Source organism: Euleptes europaea, chromosome 9 (assembly GCF_029931775.1).
Source record: "Euleptes europaea isolate rEulEur1 chromosome 9, rEulEur1.hap1, whole genome shotgun sequence".
Classification (NCBI taxonomy): Eukaryota; Metazoa; Chordata; class Lepidosauria; order Squamata; family Sphaerodactylidae; genus Euleptes; species Euleptes europaea.
In genome coordinates this window covers 32,055,357-32,083,166 of record NC_079320.1, presented here as the reverse complement: position 1 = coordinate 32,083,166, position 27,810 = coordinate 32,055,357, and the positions used below count along the sequence as shown (strand labels likewise).

General features: G+C 41.4%; 1 protein-coding gene across 1 annotated transcript in view; it reads left to right on the top strand.

Annotated features, from left to right (window-relative positions):
• Positions 1–27,810, top strand: part of TRPC3 (transient receptor potential cation channel subfamily C member 3) — a 69,162-nt gene that overhangs the window by 18,867 nt on the left and 22,485 nt on the right. Inside the window, exons 3-7 of the mRNA XM_056855199.1 lie at positions 6,732–6,917; positions 15,488–15,652; positions 20,097–20,313; positions 23,344–23,577; positions 24,076–24,340. Coding sequence (XP_056711177.1) covers positions 6,732–6,917; positions 15,488–15,652; positions 20,097–20,313; positions 23,344–23,577; positions 24,076–24,340 — 1,067 coding nt within the window. The remainder of the gene's footprint in view (positions 1–6,731; positions 6,918–15,487; positions 15,653–20,096; positions 20,314–23,343; positions 23,578–24,075; positions 24,341–27,810) is intronic.

Below are 27,810 nucleotides of genomic sequence, written 5' to 3'. Positions count from 1 at the left end.
ATAGAACATCATATTGTCTTTCTGTGTTCTTTTGCTCTTGCTAGAATCCGTACACACAGCTTCAGTAGTGTTCGTTGACTCATGCTTTCCCATTGACCGTACAAAGACTAAGGTGTGGGTGGCTTTTTGTTAGCTAAGGACCTGTTAAAAATTTGAGTTAGCATAGATGCAACTCAGTAGCAGGGGTTTAGGAAAAGAGCAGCAGCTGCTTCCAGATAGCACTCCAGGCAAAGGAAAACAGGGTTCAAGATGCATTGCTACAGATGCATGCTAACAACAGGGGGAAAATGCATTGTCACTAAACAATGGGACCAAACAGCTCTAGTTTCAACAGGCCTTTTGGAAAGAGTAGCTCTCTTGGGAGGCTGCATCATAATTGTGTGATTATTTGCAAAATAAGTTTGAAATGTGTTAGCCTCTTTACAGATCTCACAATTTCCACTCCTACTACCAAAAAGCTTTCTATAATTGGTTGGCTGAGAGTTGATATTGTGTTTTATTGTCAAACATAGCAAGAAATATGCTTTCTGTAGTTATGTATGCTTGACTTTCAAAAACCTTTACTGTACTTTAATAATGGACTTAGGCAGAATGATCATACGGAGCTACTTCAGCTGCTTTGATGCAAACAGAGATTTAGGCTCCTGCAGGTAAAATGGCATGCTGTACTAAAAGTGGGCAAAGCTCAACAGATTATACCCGCTTGGCATTTCAGCTGTTTTAAAGCACCTATTTGTCTCCTTACTACTGTGGACTTCTTTACAAAGCTGCACTTATGCTAAAGAGTCAGAACTGCTCTGCCAGCACTTTGGATCAACCGCGAGAGGTCATTGGTGGGCTCACCTTCCAACCATTATATTTTCTTCACTTGATGAATCATTTCGCTCAGCATAGTTGTCCTATAGTGAAAGAAACTCAAACAGCAGAATGGAGGATAGAAGTGGGTCTTAGCATTAGTGTAAAATGTCTCCTATCAGTGCCAATATTCCAGATTATTGTTATTCTTCTTGTTCTTCTTCCCATCCAGGAACTAGAGTACAATTTGCCTTTTACTGAAATCCATGTAGAATGAACTATGCATATTATATTTATGAAATAAAGGATTTTTTGTAAAAACATGTCGGGAGATATAGTGTCAGAGAGGTAAACTATATACCGTAAGTGTTAGGAGAATGGGTAGGAATGTCATATGGCTATAAGAGTAAAGCATGTAATTGTGCTGCAGAAGAATGATGTTCAGAAATCAATGTGATACTTTTAAAAGATGTGTTCTCAGAATTTTTGGGACTCCGATACATACACAGCCAGTCTTTCAGGGGGTGATAAGCAAATAAAAGCTGAGAGAGAGAGCCTTGAGACCAATTGTAGAAAGAAGTCAATTTGACAAATTGAGATGCAGTAAGAGCTATTCTGTGAAGATAAGCAGACACGGTACACTGAGAAAATCATGAAAGATGCTGGCACATTTGAGCAGCCATATGGAATAGAACTGTGGTTAAGGACAGCAGTAAGGTGACTTACAAATCCAACCTATAATAACAATATCCTAGTGGCCTGCTAATGCTTGTGTAATATTGGTGTTGAGATCCTATGGTTTCCCAGCAGAGAAGTGCAAGGAAAAGCAGTGAGTATATCAACACCACCAGAATCAGTGTGATACCACCAAAGGCCATTAATCAGACTTGAATTTATGCAGGGAGCCTATCAACGATGACAGCACACTTCCTTGAAGTCACTATGTCTCTCCATACACACACAAAACAGGACATGGAAAGCTGAAATGCGACAAAGCATCTTCAGTTGTGTGATGTGATGCACCCAGAAAAAGCCCTGTAATTTCCCTAATCTATGGATTCCCTGAAGATGAGGATTTAAATCTACTGATGCTATGCCCACTGTGAACAGCTGTCCTCCAAGACAGGAGGACAAACCGGGAAGGAACAGGGACCTAGATCATGACTTTTGAAGTAGTAGCTTTTTCAATACATGGGTGTTCAACAATATTTTTAAAATTGTATATTGTAACATTTCAAAATGATTTTACTAATTGCTAGGCCCACTGAGTCTTTGTTGAAAGGGTCAGGTACGTAAAAAAGGAATAAATTAGTTTATAGAAGATCTGCATGTCGCCAGACATAACCTTGTGTTAAACTTGTGATAAAATCTTGTGGTTAATAATAGCAGTTTCAAACGTTCCAGGGAAATGTTTGCTAAGTAGTCAGTGAAAGTGGAGAAGGATATTTTGGTCTACCTGGAGCAAGGCAGAGTACTACAGATGTGTTAGAGTATTATTTATGAGAAAAAAACTGCAACCACACATTTAATGCTATTTTACATAATATGCAACAATACACTAATTTTAGATTATGCATACTTTTGAATATCTACATAATCCAAACACTACAAACTAAAAATGCACTATGCCTGAGTTTTTGGACTATCTACTTTTCATAAATAAGATTGTTTTGAAATAATCATTTTAAAAAATATAGTATAACTTTCAGATGATGATTTTTGTAAAAAAAAAAAGTCTCATCAGACTAATGTCTGAACAGGGCTCTTAAATCTGAGCAGGGCTAATCAGAACCTTATGACTATGAGGCAGTATATCAATTATTTACATAATTAAATAAATTAGGGCATGCCTCCCAAACCTGTTTTCTGTTCCAGAACATCTTTCTGGGACATGTGACAAATTAACAAAGGACAGCTGTTGCAAAATGCCTTTCCCTCACCTCTGAATAACCATTAATTATCTCTTGTACATAGGACATTCTTAGATGAATCATGCCCCATATCTCTGGGACTAGGGAGTCAAGACTAACTCTTCCAGTTGAGTGGGAATTCCCCACCCCATCCCCACTCTATCTTCCTGTCTGTGATAGAGAAGCAGGATTTGATAGCAGTTCTTCACAAGCTCTGGCAAAAAAAAAAAAACAGAAAAAAGAATTTAAAAAATGAAAAAGAACACAGGCAGTGAGTAATTTTCTTAGGTCTCCTCTCTCCTTTTGCCCCACTCTCCTTATGCTAGGTCAGTGGAAATGTGATAGGCACGTGGGTGCAGCTGTGGACAGATCCAAGTCGAAGAGCTGTTTGTTCTCTCACCACCATGCTCCCACCGGGGGAAGCAGCTGTCCTATTTACTTTTCCTTACACTTTGTCAAAATGGATGAAAGGTTTCTTGGCTACTCCAGCAATCTCCCTGTCCTGTTCCCAAGAACCCCAGCAAGATTTTAAAAGGGTTTGATTCCCTGTAGGGATAGATCTGGTTCAAAGGAGTAATGGAGCCAGATAGATTTCTATCACAGACTCCCTCATATAGGAAGGTCTCCTAGATAACACATTACAGGCCCGCATACCCCTTCTCCTCATGGAGTACCCAGGTACTTCTCTTTAAAAGAATAATTCATCCCACACAGAAAAGCCTCTCTCCACTAAGAAATGCTGAGGTTTTAAAATTTAACCAGTCTCTGGTAGGGTTACACTATGGTTACGTAGTAGGTCATGATCCATTTCCGCTGCACGCTCTGTAGTCTTTAATGAGGAGGAAGAACAGTTTGATGGGGAGGACTATTCTTGAGTTGGTGGTCTAGGAGTTCTATTCCTATGGAATATGAAAGGCATGACCACACACATGTGTGGAGAATCTATGTAGACCACAGAATCTATGTATGGGCCAGCATAAGGTCTGCCTTCTCCCATATAAACCTACCTGTCCATTCCAGTCATCTTTGGAGGCTCTGCTTTGGGTTCACGGGGCAGCTGAGGCTAGACAGGTGGCAACCAAAGAAAGGGCCTTCTTGGTCATGACACCAAAACCTTGGAGCTCCCTCACCAGGGAGATTTGTCTCCCTCCCGCTATTGTTGTCTTCTGCCATAAGAACATAAGAAAGGCCCTGCTGGATCAGACCAAGGCCCATCAAGTCCAGCAGTCTGTTCACACAGTGGCCAACCAGGTGCCTCTAGGAAGCCACAAACAAGACGACTGCAGCAGCACCATCCTGCCTGTGTTCCACCCCACCCAAAATAATAGGCATGCTCCTCTGATACTAGAGAGAATAGGTATGCAGCATGACTAGTATCCATTCTAACTAATAGCCATGAATACCCCTTTCCTCCATGAATATATCTACTCCCCTCTTAAAGTCCTCCAAGCTGGCAGCCGTCACCACATCCTGGGGCAGGGCGTTCCACAATTTAACTATGCGTTGTGTGAAAAAATACTTCCTTTTATCTGTTTTGAATCTCTCACCCTCCAGCTTTAGCAGATGACCCCGTGTTCTAGTATTATGGGAGAGGGAGAAAAACTTCTTCCTGTCCACTCTCTCCAAGCCATGCATAATTTTATAGACCTCTATCATGTCTCCCCTCAGCCGCTTTCTTTCCAAGCTAAACAGCCCTAAGCTTCTTAACCGCTCCCCATTGGACAGTTGCTCTAGACCCCTAATCATTTTGGTTGCTCTTTTCTGCACCTTCTCAACCTCTGTAATATCCTTTTTTAGGTGTGGTGACCAGAACGGTACACAGTATTCCAAGTGTGGTCTCACCATAGATTTGTACAAGGGCAGTATGATATCAGCAGTTTTATTCTCTATTCCTCGTCTAATTATGGCCAGCATGGAATTTGCCTTTTTTACATCAGCTGCACACTGGGTTGACATCTTCATCGAGCTATCCACTACCACCCCAAGATCCCTGTTTTGGTCTGTCGCTGCCAGCACAGATCCCATTAGTGTATATGTGAAGTTGGGATTTTTTGCCCCAATATGCATCACTTTACACTTACATTGAATCTCATTTGCCATTTTAATGCCCATTCTTCCAGTATGTAGAGATGCTTCTGGAGCTCTTCACAGTCCGATTTTGTGTTAACCACCCTAAATAATTTGGTGTCATCTGCAAACTTGGCTACTTCACTGTTTAACCCCAACTCCAGGTCATTGATGAACAGGTTGAAAAGCACCGGTCCCAACACAGATCCCTGAGGCACCCCACTGCTCACATCCCGCCATTGTGAGAACTGACCATTTATTCCTACTCTCTGCTTCCTATTTTTCAGCCAGCTCTCAATCCATAAGAGGACTTGTCCTCTTATCCCATGACTATGAATTTTGCTTAGCAGTCTTTGGTGTGGGACTTTGTCAAAAACTTTTTGGAAATCCAAATACACAATATCCACAGGCTCATTCCTGTCCACATGCTTATTGACGCTTTCAAAAAACTCTAATAGGTTAGTGAGACAGGACCTACCCTTATAGAAGCCATATTGGGTTTTGCCCAGCAGTCCTTGCCCTTCTATATGCCAGTGGGTGAAGACTTTTTTTGCTTTGTTTGGCATACCCCCAATAACTGTTATTGGTCCTCCTCCCTGGCTGTGTTGTTATTTGTGTTTGTGCATTTTTAAGTTTTTTAAATGAATTGTTTATAGATTCTTTATTCTAAGTTCTGTTTTATTGCTTTAATGTTTGCCACCTTGGGGACCCTATTTGGGTAGAAAGATAGCATAAAATATTTTAAATAAATAAATAGTACATATATAGAATGCCTTAGAAATTGTGTAGACCACATTAGAAGTGTCATCCTATGCAGAGTTTCCTTCTAACCCTATTAACTTAAATGGACTTAGAAGGGCACGGATAGCACCGTAAGTCTCTGAGACAACATAGAGTTCTGAATAAATCCTTCGTCGTCTTTGGTGAAAAAAGGTTTACTTAGCTACTCTTTTCTATTGGTTCAAGCACTATATAGCTTTCACCTTCTAGTTTATGTATTCTCAAAGGTGTTTTTGATGATTCATTTAGAAACATTGCCTCATCTGCCGCCAGTTGGGAATGGGAAGTGGAATTGTTTTCATCCAGAAGTGTACTGCTTTTTAAAATCCCATCTGAGAGTGTCCTGGCTACGACAGGAGAAAACGGAAGTATTCGCCTGGTATTCACCTATAGATAGGACGTGCAGTTTACCCAGAGAAGTATCCTGAATCCTGTTCTTGGATTCATACTTGTTGAGCATACAGAGTCAAGATCCACAGCCTCTTGATTAAGCATTTGACCAGTTTCTTACAGTTCTACCAATATTAGACCAATCTCTGTTTTTTTAAAACTATTCCATTTATTTACAGTTATTTTTAGCCATCTTGGGTACTGGTGGGAAGTTCCTGCCTAACAGGACAAGGCTTTTAGTCCTGCCTTGCAAGACCCCAAGGTGGTATTTCAGATGTTATGTAAATGGAAAACTGCCAATAGAAGCACAGCTTTAGAATCACTCCAAAATCTGGGGGAGAAATGGAAGTGAATGATAAAACAGGAAATAAGATGAAACTTATGATGGAGGGAGCAAGGACCATTAGGATAATTAATTTATTTTATTTTCTCTTACTGAAACTGATTTTGTTCTCTAGGCAACAAACATGGAGATAGTATGTGGTATGGCAAAATGAATTTAATAATTTTGGAGTTTTTGATCCCAGTTTAGGTCAATAATATTTCAGTATTTTAACTTGGTTGTTGGATTTCTTTGTGTTGTTATTCATTATTATGATCATTTCAGTAGTGAAATGGAGAAGGAGGGCAAAGAGCAATGTATGAATATGCAATCCATCCAAAATGATGCTTTGAGAGAATGTACAGATCCTTAATATATGTGCGTTACTGTATTATAAATTTCTAGTTATCTACTTGAGCTGTTTGATTTGAGTCAAGGGCCATTAACTGTATATCTCTGTTTTTTAGAATGACTATCGCAAGCTGTCTATGCAATGCAAGGACTTTGTGGTTGGTGTCCTTGATCTCTGCCGAGACTCCGAAGAGGTAGAATCCATTCTGAATGGAGATTTGGAGGCTGAGCCACCTGAAACACAAAGGCACAGAGCTTCATTGACTCGTGTCCAACTGGCAATTAAATATGAAGTGAAAAAGGTAACTAGTTAGCCTTTTCAGAGAGTATGATATTTGATTAATTGCTGCATATGTTAACTGCATGTGTTAATGACCTTACAATAATAAGCTGTATAGAAAAATCTTTATAGGTGCTGACCTCTGCTAAAATAATACATTATTATTAGTGTAAGACAGCTTGGAAACTGGCGTTTTAAAATGAAAATATAATGTGTGTCATTGGTGGTAGAAAGTACTGTCAAGTCACAGCCATTTATGGCAATCCCATAGGTTTTTCAAGGCAAGAGATGAGCAGCAGTGTTTTGCCATTGCAACCTCGGACTTCCTTAGTGGTCTCCCATCCAAATACTAACTAGGAGTGACCCTGTTTAGATTCTGAGAACTGATGGGATCAGGTTAGCCTGGGCCATGCAGGTTCCTTTGCAAATATCCAATTATTGCAGTTGTATATCTGTATCTATAACAGCACATGACGCCAAATTAACTTATTAAGTTATTACATATGTCTTACTCTCACTTCATCATAGTAAGATTATAAGGAAAAGCTTCTGTAAACCAAAATGATATTATATGATTAAACTGCTCCTGACTGCACTAACACTCCACTTGACCCTAAAACAATGGGCATGATCCAGCCAAAGAGAAGCATTTTTGTGTTTTGATTTCAATGGAAAGCTAAGCATGTGTATAAGTCTTCCACTTCAAGAGGACTTTGTCTGGTTTGTGTGATGTCTATGCTAGTCATTGCCATGTACACTGGAGATTGCACTGTTTAGATGTGTCCTAGAGTTCATCCAAAATAGTGCTCATTTGTGGAAGGCCCTTCATTCTGTTATGGCCAGTTACTACAGCAGACTGTACTGTGAAGATCAGAAATTCTAGATCATGCACATATAGAAATGCTATGGTTAATTACTAATTATGGACATGTCTTGGCTCTTAAAACATGTCTGGCTCAAGTCTCTGTATTGAAGTATTTACCATGTTGTGAGTCACAATAAGATATATTTTCAATGGATTCCATTGATAAAAATTATAACCACTCCCCATTTTCTATCAAACAAGAGCTGTAAAACCTACATTCTAGAAGATCATCTTGGGCTATTTACCTTAGAGGGTTTATAAAACACTCTAATGGTAGATGAATTCTGGAAGTACAGTGACACCTACATTTATTTACATCAGAATGGTCATGTTCCTATTCTCAGAGTCAGCAGGATTTTTCACAGTTTTTGTTAAAATCACATTTTGTTATAGAGTGCCATCTGTTAAACTAATTTACTGAATTACACTGCTGCACATAAATCAATTCTGATAATCCTACTATAAGATCTGGATAGTGTTACAGTATTTTTTGAGCTTTCTTTCCCCATCAGTAAAATCCTACCTAATGTTTGAAATATGTATTGTATGCATATTATGTTAATGCATATTATGTTATGGTATATTAAAAGAGATCTCATAGTGCTCTAATGGTGCACTTGAATGGTGCTTATTTTGGAACTAGTTTTACTTGGGAAAAGCATCTGATTCCTGGAATTCACACATTCCAGGAGCTTAATTTTACTCTGGTCCTTTTATTTGTTTACATGGTTGATGTGGAAGTCTACTTATGGGACCAGTGCTGGCTCTGCAGTGTGCATGACTAGCTTCCCAATACAAGTGTAGTATTTCCTAGAGAAAACACACCTGCCTTTTGTAGGGACTTCTTGATAGTGCAGCAGGTTGCCACATTGAGGGCTTAACTCTGTGTCAGTTTTTTACCAAGTGGAATACGGTGCATGCAGCTGCAAAATAGAGCAAATACTGACTCCCCCCCCGTCTTTTCAGCTCAGGAAAATGGCACAGGGGAGTAATTCAGGATCCCTTTCTCCACTCTACACAGTGGTCCCGAGCCAAACTGAGCCCGTATTCTTTTAAAAAGCAGGTCCCAATAGCTGCAGTGTGACTGTGAGGAAAGCAGGTGTGGGGGAAGCAGGGGCATTTGCACCCCCTGAGGTTCCCCTAGGCTCAACTCATTAAAAAATGTAATAACTAGTTTTGCTCTCAGATGTAGAAAGACAGTGTTCTGTATGCCATAACCCAAAGACTGCAGTATATAGAAGCTCTTTGAGATGACTTGGAAAGATACGAGGGTGCTTTTCATTTTGCAAAAATACCCAAACTCTTTTTTTGCTTTACAAACATGTTACTGTTGAAAATGAATCACTAAACGGACCCAACAATATTATAGTTTTGTTGTTATCTGCTGTTCTTACCTCCAGAGTCTGTGCATCTGTGCATTATAGCATTTTAAAGCCTCCAAATAGTAAACATGTAATCTACATGAGGCACTCTGAATGGAAAGTACTATTAATTATTTACTAGGTTCTTTAGACATTGCTGCCTCTATAGTGAATATGTATATTCAGTCTTAAGTCTGAAAACAATTTTAATGCTCTGCTTTATCCTTCTAGATTTATTGCTTTAAATTCCTCTTTTGTTTATTTCATCTTTCCATCTTCAGTTTTACCTGAATTTTTTAGTCGCAAGTAAAATTGAATCCTTTGGCAGGAGAATTTGGTTTTTTGTTACCAGTTTATAAAATGTTGTGGTCTCTTAGAAGTGACAATGTAAAATATTGTCGAAGGCTTTCATGGTCAGAGTTCATTGGTTCTTGTAGGTTATCTGGGCTGTGTGACTGTGGCCTTGGTATTTTATTTCCTGACGTTTCGCCAGCAGCTGTGGCAGGCATCTTCAGAGGAGTAGCACTGAAGGACATTATCTCTCAGTGTCAAGTGTGTAGGAAGAGTAATATATAGTCAGAAAGGGGTTGGGTTTGAGCTGAATCATTGTCCTGCAAAAAGTATCAAAGGTAATGTGCTAATCATTGTCCTGTAAGTATCAAGATAATGTGCTAATGAGGGTGTGGTATGTTAATATGGAACTATTGTATCTTGAAGTGATCTGTTAATATGTGAAATAATATGTTAATATGTGTAATGAGGATTAGCGTTGGATTTCACATATTAACAGATCACTTCAGGATACAATTGTTCCATATTAACACACCACACCCTCATTAGCACATTATCTTGATACTTACAGGACAATGATTAGCACATTACCTTTGATACTTTTTGCAGGACAATGATTCAGCTCAAACCCAACCCCTTTCTGACTATATATTACTCTTCCTACACACTTGACACTGAGAGACACTGTCCTTCAGTGTTACTCCTCTGAAGATGCCTGCCCCAGCTGCTGGCGAAATGTCAGGAAAGAAAATACCAAGACCACAGTCACGCAGCCCGGATAACCTACAAGAACCGACAATGTAAAACCCAATTTGGTTTTGTTCAATAGAACTGATCCCTGTGCATATTCTGAGTTGAATAGAAGTTGTATAAGCCTCAAAGTAAACATATTGAGCATTGTGAATGATAACAACTACTAGCTAAGGTGCCTATGTGAGATACAATTCAGCAGAAATTACTAGTGGAATAGGTGGTGGCTTGAAGATGGTGTAAGTTGTTATCTCTGGGAGAATAAGAAGACAGGGAAAAGAGTTACCACTAGTGGTACTATTTAAAAGATATAAAAAAAATAGATTTGGTGAATTATGAATTGTAGAGAAAATGTAGGTTATGGACTAGTAGAGTCATATTTAAAACATGCTTAATGTACCTTGTGAACCGCTGCCAGAAGGCAGCTTGTAATTCAGTAGTCAAATCTCTTTCTTGCCTTCTCTGCTGAGTTCTTCCATTGAACATCCCTATCTGTAAAAGCACAGATGGAAAAATACAGATCATTTAAAACGCTCCCATTCCTTTTGTTTGTATTTGTTAGGTAGGTTTCCAGGATTCCCCAGATTCCTTAGAGGTGACGTGTTAGATTAATCACAAAGGCTTATTAATAACTATTAGCTATGACAGGCTGGAGATCCATGAGAAAATGTGTATGTGGAAAGGGGAACCAACTGGAAACTCCTCTAACCCAATTCCCTCCCTCTCAGGATATACAAAAAGATTTTAGGAGCTTGAACAGACTGATTCCCCCATTTCCCTTAGTTTCCCTCTCATCCTTAACTAGCTCTCTGTAGTTCTCAACTTTGCAAGGACAATATGCATGCACCTCATCAGGCCTTTGTAGGTGGGGGGAATTGACTTTTTTAAAGATAGAAATAAATTTTTTTGTATTGTTTGGGAGACCCTCAGTATGTGAAAACTCTGCCGTTTTCTCTAAGTGGGGCTTTTCACTGCCATAGCTATAGGCACTCGACCTAGACATTTGCTGTTAGAGGGAATGTTAACTAACTGGAATGGCTATGGTCACAGTACTTCTCATTTTTTTATGCTTGAAGACATGCAGTTGGATATGACTCTTATAATACTGTATTTTTGAGCATCCCACAGCATTTGGCTAGCCATTGTTGGAAATTGAATGGTGTACTAGATGGTTCTTTGATTTGATCTAGCAGGGCTCTTTTCATGTTCTCCAAGCAGCCACACATATTGCTTTTCCCACTGCACGTTGGTGAAACTTCCTGGCTGGTGCCTTCATAATCCTCTTCATACTTTTCTTCTTGCATTTCTTTAGTGTTGGCCATTTCATTTTTAAATGGCAATAGACGGTGATGGAAGAAGAGGGCAGAACATTGTACTGTATATTGCACATGCTCTGTATGAAGCGTTCCTGTTTGGTCTTTATGCAGCCTTATCTTAATCTCTCTTTCCTCTTTCACTGCCAGAAAACCTGGTTGGATCCAACCTGATATTGCAATCCTAGGAAGAATTACTCCAGTCTAAATCTATTGTTTTTGTTAGGCCTAGACTGGTGTAATGATGTTTAAGATAGCACTGTAAGGGTCTGACTGCACAATCCTATGCATGTCTACTCAGAACTAAGTCCCACTCAGTTTAAAGGGGTCTACTCCAGGTATGTGTGTATAGGATTGTAGCCTTACAGTGCAATCCAAACAGAATCACATCCTTCAAAAACTGTTTGAATTTTCAAGGCTGCAATGCTGTTTAGGATTGCGTTATTAACTACCACAGGAAGGAGAGAACTCTGTAGTAAGAACCTTGAGTAAAAATTAGTACATTATGCTTCTTACTTTTTTGATTCGTGTTACAGCTTATTGCCTTTATATCTACAATCTATTACAGGTCCAATGTGCTTTAATGTGATCTGGTCAGCTGATTATATGCACATCAGCATATTTAGAGAAATTATTCTTGCGTAAAGTGAATTAAAGGGTGAAGAATTCATCCCTGTTTAAAATCAGGCAACAAATTAAAATTGTTCTTGCTGGGGAAACTGAAAGTTTCCTGCCTTCATTGCCTGCTGCTTGGTGTGATTTTTTTTCAAGGTGCCAAATCTATTTTGTGCATTAAAAAAAAAATAAAGATGTGATTAACAATTTAAAATTCCAAGTGGAATTTTGCTGGCAGCAGTGAGCTAGTAGTGTCAATAGAAAGTACATTAAGCTCTACATTGATTACAAAACTGGTGAAGGAAGTACGTTCACTTATTTACCAAGGAGAGCACTGTTAAAAGGCTAAATAAATATAAATATCCTGGAACAGAAGATATCCATGTGCTAAAGATTGTAACATCACATATCTACTCATCTGTCATTTCAGAACTATATCATAGTTTGCTTTTGGGGGCAGGTGCTCTATAATTATGCTGTATATTATTTTGCTAGGTTCCCCCCCCCCGAAATGGTCAATGTGTGGGTTTTCTGCTTCAATACGTGCATATCAGATCTTAGATTAATCTGGAGACTGGCACAGGTGTTTCAATGCTGAAATATATGCACATTGCCCTTTTCGGGGGGGAAAAACTGTAATTGTGTTAACTGGGAGAACAGCATGTGGAACATTTCTCCCCTACATATGGTCAAAAATAACAACTGAACAGAGTTGTTGCAACCTGTTAGGAACAACTCCAGCCAGGGAATAAGCATAATAAAACTTAGGCTTCTGTCCCTGGACTACGGTCTTCTGTATCCCAGGAATATTGCTGAAAGAAGCAAAGCAGCTGCAGACTGTCCCCAAGGCAAGCCAAAGGTTTTCAGGGCTGAGTGGAGTTGGGGTGTGTGTGTCTATATAGGATCCTGTGGTATTATGTGGTGCAGCAGGGTTGGGGATTAGTAAATCTTGAACCCAAAATACTCATAAAACCCATGAAATAAGTGGACTAAGATTGGAGTAACTGCACAGAATTGTACTGTAAAAGATACCTATTACGGGTTAAAGATTTCCTATGGGCTTATACTGGAATAACCCTGTATAGCATTTTACTGTGAGTCATGCACTTTTCTATCACGTGGGAGAAAATCCTTCCCAAAATGTACACAGGGAAAGAACATGATTCTTAACTATGAATTCCTCCATTAATTATAGGCTGACGTCTGACTAATCGCCTAAGCCCTCAAAAGCTGGAGTTCAGCTTCCTACCAGGCACTTTAAGAACTATTGGCCATATTGCTTTTTGGCACAGAGGGCTGCCCTTGTTGTTGGATGCTTTTGTGTGCTACTGCATTTTTAAATATAAAAGAGTAAATCACGCATATGGAATATGTTTAAAATCAAATCCCCATTTGTAACAAAAAGAGAAACTTAATATTTATATTTTCTGAAAATACACCTCGGATCTCATCTGAGGCTATGGAAGTGTTACTGTGATGTTAGCAGCTCTATGACACTCCAAATAAACAAGCCTAATAATAGCATAAAATTATATGGTGATAACAATCTGTACATTCAGGAACCATTAGAAGCTTAAAATAGCCCAAGAGGAAAAGCCATTTTGGGAAGCTTGTCATTTAATATTACTTTCAAGCTAAGGGTATTAGCTTTAAGTACAGTGGCAACTGTTAATATGTAATTTTAGTAACTGATAATGAATCTTATAAAACCATTAGTGGAGCTGTGTTGGCAACATCAAAATCAGAAGGAGTTCTTTGCTACCATAAATAAGTCCCTGATGAGATTTTCCCCATGGCTTGATCCCTCTTCACAGTTTTCATACTGTATAGATGTTTCCAAATCACAGGTATAAACAGAAAGGGAAATAAAAAGGAGTTGCTGTCCACATTGTTGTCATTGTTTGGAAAGGCTGTAATGTTTTGTCTGGACTTTTCTTTGATACATTGATCTGCCAGTGTGAATTCTAGCCCCCCAAAGTTGAAATGTCTTAGTATTTAATATGGCTTAGGGCTTTTTCAGACCGATCCTATACCTGATTATGCAGAAATACATCCCACTGTTCCCAGTAGGATTTTGGGTATAGGTTTTTTGGACTGTAGCCCTAGTAGTGGTTTCTGCATCTTTCCATCTGTAATGGTGAACTTCACAAAGAGTTGCTTGAGACAGCTACTCTTCTGGAATCCCACACAGTGAAAGGTATATTTCAGCTTATTTATGCATTAGGCTTAGGTACATCTAACTCTGTGTTGGATTGTGGCCATTGTTTCCTACTCTTATTTCTTCTAAGATTGTTCAGCTAATGTTTATTTTTCTGAAATGGCTACAGTAGCCTTAGGGATGACTCAGTTTCAAGCATGAAGGTATATGTTACTGTTGTATCTTAGAAGCTGCATGAGATATTTTTGTTATTTTAGATATTTATACCTTGCTTTCCTCCCTAATGGAAACACGAAGCAGCTTACAACATTGTTCCTTCCCTCCGCCATTTTATTTTCATAACAACCTTGTGAGGTAGGTTAGGCTGAGAGTGTATAAATGATCCAAGGTCACTTAGCAAGCTATCACAGCAGTGTGGGGATTTGAACCTCTCTTCCAGATCCTAGTCTGACAGTAACCATATGGGAAGAAACAAACAATTTTGTCCTCTTTTACCCTCTCTCACTTTATTCCATTTAAAAGTAATACTGACTTTTGTTAAAGAATGTATGTGTGACGAGGACACAAGGTTGCCAGGTCTCCTGCTATAGCTATAGTGGGAGACTTCATGGCAACCGCATTTGTTGCCTAGTGGGGCCTAAAGCACCGGCAGGAAATGGGGGGGGATAGGGGGACACGCCAGCATTTTGCCAGTGCACTGTCACTTCTGGTGAAAACCCAAAGTAAGCCATGGAACACTCTTGGATTTGCAAAATCCCAGTGCATCCTGGGACATCATTTCTGGTTTTCACAGAAAGTGACATTAGTGTGCTGGTTTGATGCTGGTGCACCAGTCCCCACCCCCTAAATTATCTTGAGGTTGCCAGCTGCAGCCTTAACCCTAGGAGGACATGCAGGAGAGGATTGTGATAACACTGGAAGGAGATCTTGTTCCATGTACAAATTGTTTTTGTGCCTGTATCAGTAACTCTTTTGTTAGAGAAAAGCAATATTTGCAATGGGCTAATACTCAGTTTTGGATTTCTAATAGTTGTGACAAAATTTATTCACAGTTCCATGAAGATTTTATGAAAGTTCCAAACTGAGAATTTGTATTCACAATTGAAACATCCCTTTTATTTTGCTCAGTGCTTTATCTTATTAACCATATTCTCTAAAAATACGTTGCAAGAGACAATAGAATAATTAAATGTACTTTAGCATCAATATAACTTTGTTTTCTTTCTTTTTTATCTGCAGTTTGTAGCACATCCAAATTGTCAGCAACAGCTGTTGACTATCTGGTATGAAAATCTCTCAGGATTACGGGAACAGGCCATAGCTATCAAGTGTCTGGTTGTGCTGGTGGTTGCCCTGGGCCTTCCATTTCTTGCTGTTGGCTACTGGATTGCACCATGCAGCAGGGTACAAGGTTTTTTGTTTTGCACATTGATTCATTTTTAAAGTTTTGTGTTGATGTGGGTGCCTCTCTGAAATGAGCAAGAAATAATATTGATGTCCATATTTCTGAGAACTAAACTAAATTATTATATCTAACATCTTTGTGATCACTTTTCATTTCTATAGCATGCTTCTGGGTACAATACAGTTGCCAGCTCCGGGTTGGGTAATACCTTGAGATTTTGGGGGCAGAAACTGAGGAGGGTGGATTTTGGGGTATAATGCCATACAGTCCGCATTCCAAGGTGGCCATTTTTCCAGATGGACTGATCTCTGTCGGCTGGAGATCACTTGTATTCCCAGGAGATCTCCAGCCACCACCTGGAGGTTGGCAGCCCTAGGGTACAAAGTGCTTTGCAATCCTTGTGTTCTAAAGAATAACAATTTAAAATTTCCCAAAAGAAAGTATACTAAGGTTACTTTGCTTGGATGATCTGGAGAATATATCCTGCAGCTTGTGTGCTTTCCTCTCGTGACAGGTTTTTACAATGTTACGATCTATCAAGTTGAATATTATCCATCTCATGAACCCCACTGTTATCTTGATACATCTCCTATAGTTATTGCTTGCCAGGAAAGTATAGTCAGGGAAGAAACAGTCAAGCACCAGACAAGCACAGTCCATGGCAGGTGGGCTGTGTTTGGCTTGGTGACTCATAAGCTATGATTAGGCAGTTGGGCCTGCCCATACAAAATATTTATTCACTGATACTGAAGAGAATGGGCTAGAGTCAAACCCTGCTCCCACAGTGCTCAAGGTAGGCAGTGGATTTCTGGCATAGCGCCGAATTGGGGAGTGTCTTGGAGCTGGCTACTTACTGCAGCCCCAAACCCTGGCCATTCTTGGCATGCAATAACCACCCCATGATCCTTATACTATGATGACCTTAGCATACAATTAAAGACGCAGAGACAGTAGCTGGAATGGAAATGGCCACAACTTTATTGGTTACAGCATCAGGCATTGGCGTTGCATAGGGGCTGGATCCAAGGCATCGGCCTGGCCGCCTGCCGACCAATGCATCCTACTCCCAGCCCGCCTGCTGGGAGTAGCCTGAGATGGCAGTCTGTGGGACCCACTTGGGCGGAGGCCTGCTGTGTGGGTCCCCTGCCACATGGTGGGAGGCCACCATCCAGACAACCCCCAACTGTGCATGTCCCTATTCCAGGCCTCCCCCAAAACCCCTTTTGGGGTCCCCATAATGGGGAAAAGGGGGGACGCAGGCTGCCTTTCCCCCCAAAATGGATCCGGCCCCATGCCAAAAGTTGTGACGAATTAACACTAAGTTGACATAACAACCAAACAGCCCAAGTATCGGGAAGGAGGGCAGGACAAATTAGGAAGCAGACTCAGCTGGGCAAGGGGGACAGCTTCTTAAATACCTAGCTGGAGGAGCCAAGTGCAAAAGCTTAGGTCTGAGCCTGCCTGCCGGCCCCATCCCTATTGAGCCAGGGCCTGATTGGTCCATTTGAAATATAGGGCGGGCCAAGAAGGTATGCAGCAGGGCAGGAAGAGTTCCAGCTGGAGTTAAGAGATGCTATGGCTCCTTCTCCAGCTTCCACACTAGCAGCCATTTTGTGGCAGCATGCTGGCTGCCCAGCTGAGTCCCTGCTCCACAAGACAAGCCCCTGAACCTTGTGCCAGCTCCCAACCATCCCCACGCATGCCAGAAAACTGGGCTTTTAGGAAAGTCTGAGCCTTGCTCCCTCATGACTACAATAATACCGCTAAACTGGGCTCTTCTTGTTACAGTCTTATCAAAATGTGTAACACGATCTCAATCATGTTTAATCATGAGTACCCACCACTAAGCTTAATGGGACATTGCATTTTGCTGCCCCAAGTATTGGGAGAATGGAGACAATTCCTCCTCCCTCTTATGCTGCCACCACCAGCCTCCAAGATGGCTTGTCTTGGAGCTGGGTGACAATGGCATAAATGGGAGGGGCATGCCTCCTCATACGCTTGCTCTGCCAGCTGCATGGTGGGCTTCATTGGGGCTCTGCAGCCTATTGGAGCTGGGCGGCAGTGACACAAGTGGAGAGGAAGCATGTGCATCCTCCTGTTAGGCTTGCCATCCTCCAGGTGTGGCCAGAGGATCACCCAGAATTACAACTGATTTCCAGACTACATAGATCAGTTCCTCTGGAGGAAATGGCAGCTTTGGAGGGTAGGCTGTATGGAACCACATATCCATTGAGCTCCCTTCCCTACCCCAAACTCTGTCCTCACCAGGTTCTGCTCCTAAATCTCCAGGAATTTCCCCAAGCCAGAGGTGGCAACTGTATCTCCTGTTCCACTCTAAGAGAACCTGCAGAGGGACTCTCAAGCCTCCTTGGACCTGTTCTGTGCAGCAGTGATAGGCACAAGCCATATGCCCATTGCCTCCACCTTTTGGTAATGCCATGCTTCAAGTGACTGTGTTTCTTGTGCAGTGAGACAGTCTTTCTAGTAAGTGTGTAAGAGACTGAATCCTTGGGAATGCAGATTTCTGAGCAGTTTGGGTAAGGACAGCAAAGACGAGTGTATAACTGTATATTTTAACGGGGTAATTCCCCCACAAAGAAAACTGCTAGTGACAGTTCAAATTAGAGTCATAACTGTTTCTTATTATTCTAAAGATATTTTTAATCAACTCTCTGGTTGCTGTTGACAAAAAGTAAATGCACTATTAAAATAGTATATTTATTATTTGCAGCTTTTAGGCCAGGGGTGGGGAACCTCAGGCCCGGGGGCCGTATGCGGCCCCCAAGGACATTTTTTGTGGCCCTCCGGAGCTCTGCTACTGAGGTGGGGCGCAGGGCGGCCCTCCCAGAGGGTGTTCCTGGCTTACAGCGGCGCTGCGGCGCCCTTTGGACCTCCTCTCGCTGACTGTTGGCTGTTGAGCAGCGAGAGGGAGGGGGAAAGAGGCTGGCGGCTCCCGGCAGCAGAGCGTGCATGCAGGAGCCGATCGGGCTTCGGGGGGGGGGCCCTTTTGCGGACTCTGGGGAGGAGAGGGCATGGAGACTGGTGCCCGGTCGCACGGGGCCAGCATACGCGGGTGTGTGTGTGTGTGTGTGGGGGAGGCTTTTCTCTCTTTTCTTCCTCTTTTTCTGTCACTCTTTCTCCTTTCTCTCCCTCTCTTTCTCCCTCTTTTTCTGTCTCTTTCTTTGTCTCCCTCCATCCTTTTCTTTGTCTCCCTCCGTCCTTTTCTTTGTCTCCCTTCGTCCTTTTCTTTCTTTCTCCCTCTCTCTCCATTTCTTTCTCCCTTTCTCCCTCCCTCCCTTTTCCTCTTTCTCTGTTTTCCTTCCTCCCTTGCCGATCGACTGTGGGCTGCGCCCCCCCTGGCACCTCGTTTGCTCGGGCCCACTGCTGGCTGCCCTTCCGCCTGGGAGGGGGGAATGGGGGCACCCTGCAGGCCTTCTCTGTGTGGCCTCCCCTGGGGTTGCCAACCTCCAGGTGGTGGCTGGAGACCTGGCAACCCTAGCCTCTTCCCCCCCCACCGGGAGATCTACACCTGGTATGGCCCCTGAATGATGTCATAAATGTGCAAATGGCCCTTGGCAGGAAAAAGGTTCCCCACCCCTGTTTTAGGCAATGAAAATGTAGGGAATAAAACCTGTTTCACCCCTTGTAAACTTAAAATGGAGATGCCAGATTTGAAGTAAAATATTCTGACATCTGGGTGGGGCCTGGGGAAATATTATTAAGTACAGAGCAGGTCTAATGGTGTATCCCAAGGTAGAACTCACTGTCTTCTCTTGTATCGAAGAGTGGAATCCAGCACAGAAGCTGTGTATTCACCTAAGGTATAAAATGTTTTAAAAGTTTCTTTTTAAAAAGAGGGAGCCTTTTCTGGCAACTGCCTGCCAAACAAATATGACAAACAAAAATGGCCAGGCTGTTTTTTTCTGGTTGATTGCCAATGCTAACGTCAAGAAGGAAAATTAACAAAGTTAGTGAATACTCTCGTATCGTCTAATAATTCTTAAAAAATTATCTGTGTACGAGCTTTATAACTTGAAAAAAAAACATACCTTCCCATAATATTAATAACTTAGTGACAAAAATAGGTTTGATGTTTATTATGCAGGTTTTATTTTGTTCAATTTTTCTTTTCTTTTCTTGTTGGGAGCTATGCTGAAAAATCAAAAAGTTGGGAATAGAAATAAATAGATTTAGAGACCATTTTCATGATAATTGGTATAGAAACCAGGTGTGGTGTACTTGAAGCCCTGAGCATAGCATTGCCTGAAGAGGTGGTTTCCAAAACTTGTGTGGAGAAATTATTATAAAGTATGACTTTCCAGCCACTGAAGGTTAGCATAACATGCCTGTATTTTTCACCATAGGGATGTTCGTTAAAAATAAAAGCACACATTGTTTGTTTGTTAAAAAAACAACAACACTTTTGCTTTGCCTCCCCAGCTAGGAAAAATTCTCCGAAGTCCATTTATGAAGTTTGTGGCACATGCAGCTTCCTTCATCATTTTCCTGGGTCTGCTGGTATTTAATGCTTCAGACAGATTTGATGGCATCTCTACATTACCAAATATAACTGTTACAGATTACCCTAAACAGATTTTTCGGGTTAAGACTACTCAGTTCTCCTGGACTGAGATGCTGATCATGATATGGGTACTTGGTATGTATATTGCTTTATCTTAGTTTCATCCAAATTGCTTCCTCAGAATTTCTGCTTGTATACTTTGCTAGCAATGTTCAGAAACCGATATGATTTCTAGACTAAATCTCTGGCCAGCTGGCTGAAGTCCTAAAAATACTTTCCTAGGAGTAAGCCCCATTGAATAATATGGGGTTTACGTCTGAGTAGATCTGCCTAGGGTTACTCTCATGTATATACAACTAATAATAAATACCATTTTAGTTCAGAGTATAACATGCACATTCCAGCCTTTTAGAGACTAAGAGCTGAGTAATACACGCATATGATTATTCAACACTTACTGACTTTGTGCATCCATTTGTGAAGCAAAGGGCTGGCTCCTGCACAAAAATTTTGGTTTACGCTGCAGCTCTTGTACAAGCGGAAAAGCAAGAAAAAGACCAAGGTAGCTGCTTGCACTAAGTCAAACATACTGTATCTCCACTTGTGTTTCCACTTGTGCAAGATCCTATGCAACCAGTTTCGGGCTACTATATATAGGGAGGAAAGTGCTTGTGTTGCACAAGATATTGCACAAGCAGAAGTGCACTAAGTCTGTTTACATTCCTGCTTGTGCTTCACTGGATCCCAGCTGAAGACATTATATAACAGTTCCATCCAGGGCTGATTCTAGATTTTTATTGGATGTAGGCAAGAGGCCTATATTAGAGCTTCTGCCGTACGTTCTTTCCCCATAACACCCACACACACCACACACTTACAATCTCATTGCTATGCCTATTGCTGTACTGCTGTAATAGGCTCATTGAGGTGCACGTCTGGGGCTGTTTCCTTATGGTTATTTGCCCTGGGTTTGACACTGTTGGTAAGTGGGTTTTTCCTGATTTCTGACAACATTATGGTGCATTTGTGTACCTCCCAGGGTTTCCCCGGCTGTTCTCCAATCTTTCCTAAACCTGCTTGACTGCAAAGTTTCGGAAAAGATCACAGCAAAGCCTGGATGTCTGCCATGTGGATGGGAAAGTTTGGGTTTTCTTAGTCCCACCCATATAGCAGTCATTTTTCCTGGCCCTGCAGTGGCCAATTCCTCCCCTACCCCACTGCCACAGCGATGCTTTTTTGGTTTAATTGGCAGTTGAATATTGTTATCTCTGCAATGAAAGGGGCTAGACACTTTGCTTTAAAAAAAAAGAATGCTGGGAATTCAGAGAACCTGATATACAGGTTGTTATACAACAATATTCAGTTGCCGATTTTTAAAACAAAACTGGAAAAAACCCAGTAGGTGTTTCCGTCTGGGACTAGGGCAGCAACATTACAGGGAAACCTGCCATATGGAAGTCCCAACACCTATGAGCTGTATCAGCAGCTGCTGCAGCAACTTGGAAACCACACAAGCCTGTCCCCTTGAGAAAAACATCTTTGGCTCACTTCTCAGTGGCATCAGTTCCCTCCTGGCCTTGCTCCCGCTGACAAAGCAACAGTTAAAACTTTGAACATGGCTTTCCTTCCCGCTTGTTTTTCTACCTTTCTTCCTCAGAACCAGCAGAGGCAACTGCTGCAGGAGCTTCACGTTTAAGATGAGACAGCTGCCTTAATGGATAATTGGGGGCCCAATTACTGCTGTGGAGGGGGAGGGGAAGCAGAGCATCTGCTACATCCATTCTGCCACAAGAGACAGTGTTGGAAAGGGAGATGCAAAGCTGCCGTCTCTACTGCACGGGGGATATGGAAGTAGGACAGGGTACCAGACCACAAGTAATAAATCATATCCCATCTCTAACAGGGACTAGACTGGGATTGCAATAAGGGCTCAGCAAGCACTCCAGAAGGATATATGTGGGAGCTTGTCAGGCAAGCAGGTTTGTCAAGGGAACCCTGGTTTAGGATTCTCCTGCCTGAGAGCAACTAGCTGGCTGGGCTTAGGAGGAGCCCGCAGAAAGTCCCTTCTCTCCCTTTGGCTTCCAGGGATGGAGGCCCTCTCTGCTAATGGGTTTTGTAGCCTCATCTGCATGTGAACAAAAACTGAGCAAATATGGCAACTTTTGTCGAAGGCTTTCATGGTCAGAGTTCATCGGTTCTTGTAGGTTATCCGGGCTGTGTGACCATGGTCTTGGTATTTTCTTTCCTGACGTTTCACCAGCAGCTGTGGCAGGCATCTTCAGAGGAGTAACACTGAAGGACAGTGTCTCTCAGTGTTACTCCTCTGAAGATGCCTGCCACAGCTGCTGGCGAAACGTCAGGAAAGAAAATACCAAGACCACTGTCACACAGCCTGGATAACCTACAAGAACCGATGGCAACTTTTGATGGCATTCTATGTGCCCATGGGCACTGGCAGCTATGTAACTTCTAATATCTGAAGCTATGTTTAGTTTTGCCTGTGGTGCATTATGCGTAGTGGATTATTCACAAATGCAAGGCACCACTTGATGTTGCAGTCATCAGGTGATGAGCATGCATGTGTGAACCTGTCCTAACAGTCACATAACCATTTAGCCATTCGTTGATCAGATACTCTCGAGCAAGTCACAAAGCCTATCACTATGACTTTCCATATGCAATAACGTCAGACTGGATCTTAAGCTGGCACACTCTTGTTCCTCCTCATTCCATGTAGAACCTAGAAGAAAATAGCATGGCACCTTGCTTACTTTGCAGTCTACAATGTTTTTGTGTTTTGTGGTTTTGTTATGAATTCTCTTTATTTCATCTGTGTTTTGTCGGATTTTTTTCGTTTTCTGATGATTTCAGTCCTTGTATTTATGAGTTGTATCTGATTGATCTGTGTTGGAGAAATTTTTATTTGAAAGTGGGGTTATAAATACTTTAACAAACGAATGAATAAATCAACGCTTTCTCACCTATCACCACATGTCTTCCAAAGTTTAAGACAGTGATTCTGGAGAGCTTTGACCCAGGCAGTAGGTCTGAAAGAGCTGTTAATTATGTGATAGGAGTGGTGTACTCTCTGTTTCCTGTAATATAAGGAGGCCAAAATTGATTTCAGTAACCTTTTCAGTATGTTACTTTTGCATGTTGTTTCAGGTATGATGTGGTCTGAGTGCAAGGAGCTGTGGTTAGAAGGACCCAGGGAATATATTTTGCAGCTCTGGAATGTCCTGGATTTTGGGATGTTATCTATTTTCATTGCTGCTTTCACGGCCAGGCTGTTAGCATTTCTTCAGGCCACAAAAGCCCAGCAATATGTAGACAAGAACATTGATGCTCCAGACCTCTCTGTGGTGACACTTCCTCCAAACATAGAATATTTTACTTACGGTGAGCCCAAAGAAACTGCCTTTTTCAGGTCTACAAAAATGGCAGATATTATTTTAAAGAAATAGCAATATGACTACCAATCTTTAACTATAAATACATAAGATAAGAATCCCAAATGTGCAACGTTTTGTTTATCTTGTCTTTGTTAGCTTTCTGGTGCACTTCTGTTGCTCGTTGTACCACTCTAACTTACAGAAGGCAGCGCCAGCAGAAAAAGCATCTGGAAGATTATTTTAAAAACAGGGCAATAAATTTTCAACAAAGCAATTTTATGAGTGTGCCTGAGCATATAAAGAAGGCGATTAATAAACTGTTGCTTGACTAGTGCATAGAAAATATTGCCCACAATATAGGTGAATTCCAATTACACAAAAATAGCTCCATAAATATTTATCTTTATAAAGACACATATGTAAAACAACTGTCAGATATTAGATTATTTTTTTAACAAATAAAAGATAAAGTAACTGAGTTTTTCATTTATATTATTACTTCCAGCTCGAGATAAATGGCTTCCATCTGATCCACAGATCATATCAGAAGGCCTTTACGCAATAGCTGTTGTGCTTAGTTTCTCTCGGATAGCTTACATCTTGCCTGCAAATGAGAGTTTTGGACCATTGCAGATTTCACTTGGAAGGACTGTAAAAGACATTTTCAAGTTTATGGTCCTTTTTATTATGGTTTTCCTTGCTTTTATGATTGGGATGTTCATACTGTACTCCTACTATCTTGGAGCCAAAGTAAACCCAGCTTTTACAACGTAAGTAAAAAAATTAGGTTTATATAAAATAAGGACTGTGCTATTTTGCTCTTATTTTTTGGTAAAATCAATTTGAGATTTGCAGTAAGAACTGGTTTATACATACCACTTGATCGCTAATACAGAAACCGTTTAGCACCCATCACATAATAACTGATGAGGAGCTATTTAAGCTATTTAAGGCTCTTTCACTGTATGGAGTGATAGTTGCTAGTAGCTTCTGGTCATATGGTTAAGTTTTGTGTTATTAACCCCTCCACAGCTACTGAGAAATCCAAGAAAGAAAAGGGTTAGTAATGCTGAGTTCAGTCACATCCTCAGAAACTACAAATTACTGTTTCCTCATGTGATATATGGTGTGGCTGCTAGTTGCTGGCCTAGTGCTTAATTGGGGGAGTGTCTGGAGATTGTTACCTAATATTGACCTCCTTCACCACCGTGGCGTGCAATCCAACCCAGGGGCTCTACCCCGACGATCTTGGCATGCAGTTGAACACATAGAGACACTTGCAGGATGAAAATGGCCACAATTTTTATTGGTTACAGCAAACAGGCATTGGCATGGCATAGGGGCAGGATCCCAGGCACTGGCCAACCTGTCTGCCTGCCAATGCATTTCTTACCCCAAGACCGCCTGCTGGGGATAGCCGGAGATGGCAGTATGTGGAACCCACTTGGACGGAAGCCAGCTGTGTGGTCCCCTGCCACTTGGTGGGGGGGGAATTTTGATAGTCTCCGGGCTGGGCATGTTCCAATCCAGGCCTCTCCCAAAATCCCTTATTGGGATCCTCAAAGTGGGGAAAAGGGGGCATGCAGGCTGGCTTTCCCCCCAAATTGGATCCGGCCCTATGCCAAGCCTCCAAAGTTTTAACAAGTTAACATAACCTCATGACAGAACATAACAGAACAGCCCAATTATAAAGAGGGTGGGTGGGACAGCATGCTACTGAATGCCGCTGGAGCCAGGCGGGGGCTCTTTACATTTGCTACAGGTGGACCTGAGTGAAAACACCCAGGTCCACTGGCCCACCCCCTGAGCCTCAAGGCCTGATTGGCCCATTCAAACAGAGAGGAGGGTGGGATAGTTTTACCGCGGCATGCTGGCCAACCCCGGAGCATCTTCAAGCCCCCGCACTGGCTCCAGCTGTCCCCAGCGCAGGCCTGCAGACAGGGGCTCCAAGGTGAGTCGGAGCCCATGCTCATCTGAAATTCTCCTGTGACTCCCAAAAGCATTGTGTTTTAGGTAGGGTTGCCAACCTCCAGGTAGTAGCTGGAGATCTCCCATTATTACAACTGATCTCCAGCCGATAGAGATCAGTTCACCTGGAGTAAATGGCCACTTTGGCAATGGGACTCTGTGACATTGAAGTCCCTCCCCAAACCCCGCCCTCCTCAGGCTCCATCCCAAAAATCTCCAGGTATTTCCCAACCTGGATCTGGCAACTCTAGTTTTAGATTTGGTATAAACGTTCACTCTGTAGTACTCATCTGTATTGACTGTTTCACACATGTTGCAGTTCATCAGTCAATGCTTCAGTCTTTGAGAGATGAATATATGTGTTTGAACTGTGTTTTTACAGAGTTCAGGAGTCTTGTTTATACAGAGTTCAGGAGTCCAGCAATTTTTTTTATCTTTGTGGATTCTTTGTGAACTGCAGGTTGACTTGCTTTTGTCCAGTACTGATGAGCGCCTACTTGTTCTAGGGCTGCTCCATTAGAGATGTGTCACGTGCCTGGATCAGATCATGTTGAGCACCTGTTCTGCTCTTAGGGCTGTGTTCACATGGTTTGGATTCCACCATTGTCTCATGACCCTGCCACCTTTAATATTTTTTTAAACCCCCCCAATTCTGTGCTTCCAAAATTGTTTTAGTATTTGCTTGCTAATATGAATCAGATTCAGTTTCTGTATATTATCTCATCATGAAGATGGCTGTTCTGTTTCTACCGTTGCCCAATTTTGCAAAGCATAATCAAGCCACAATTAATAATCACAGATGTCACCTGTTAAACTACAGGAGATCACACCTGTGCCAGACATCTAGCCTGCTGCAGTAACAGTTGGCCAGCAGGGAAAGGGAGCCAAGTTTCACATAGAGATTTTTCACAGTCATCATCCAACTTTCCACCTAGGGCTCGTCTTGCTCTCTTCCCTCCTGCAGAGGTTCATTATCCGACTGACTGAGTAGGGGCATAAAAAAGTGTCTCCTTTATTCTGTTTTTCAGTAATGTGAGAAGTGTGAGCTTTGTATATTGTCAGTTTTGCCTCCCCCCCCTCCTTTCTTCCATTTGTGTTGCAATATTATTTTAGATCACAAGCCATTCTACATGTCTGTTTTATTCTTTGAAACAGAATTATGAAATTATGGAATAAATAATAAAAATAATAGTGATGGCATATTTGCTTCTCACATATAAGAGTTATATTTGATGTATGTACAAATTTAAAATGAGAAGATTAATACAATTGTACACACAGGCCCAGAATTGGGCCTGGCTCTATAATACCACAAATTAAGGCATTGCCTCGGGTGGCAGATTTTGGAGATTGAAAACCTCCCATCCATACCTACTGTCAGTCAGCCATCAGCCAGAAAAGATAATCTACCTTACTTTAAATAAAGCAATGCTGAAAAGCTGTGCTTGCAAGTTCCAAAAGCCTCACAAGATTCCTTCTCATAAATGTTCAGCCACCATTTCTGCTTACTTCCTGCCACGGGAACAAAAATGGTGACTGTACTCTAATGAGGGGAAGTAATCTCATGAGAATTCAGGAAGTTCTGTATGGCATGGGCAGGTTTCCATGCTATTTTTAAAGAGAATGAGGAGGCAAAAAGGTAAAGATGGTTATCTCCTCTGGCTCTGGGGCAGGGGCAGCAGCAGTGAGGCATCAGATGGCAGCATCTTGTGCTGCCTCTGGCCATAATTCAAAATAATTCTGTACCCTTAAACCCACTGAAACCAAAGCACTGAAGCATGGTTCACCATGTACCCATTATGATGTGATGGTTAGAATGCAGAACTAAGGGTGTGGAGACACAGATTAAAATCCCTCCTCAGCCACAAAAATTCTGTATTTCTTTAAAATGTTTGTATGTGCCTTTCCACCCAACTCAGGGTCCCCAAGGAGGCAAACACTAAGACATTAAAACATCATTTGTGTTTTAATAGTTTAAATATATATATATATATATATATATATATATATATATATATATATATATATATATATATATATATATATATATATATATATATATATATATATATATATATATATATAATTTTATTTTATACACACACGTACATCTGAACATGCCAAAATCTTGCTTCCCTTTTCCTGGTAGCTTTTGATATGTTGCCATTTCCTCTATTTCATATGTAGCTAATCTGACTCAGATAGCATTGTAGTGTACATGGATATTAAAAAATGAACAGGATAAGACTGTTCCGTTAGCTATCTGGACAAA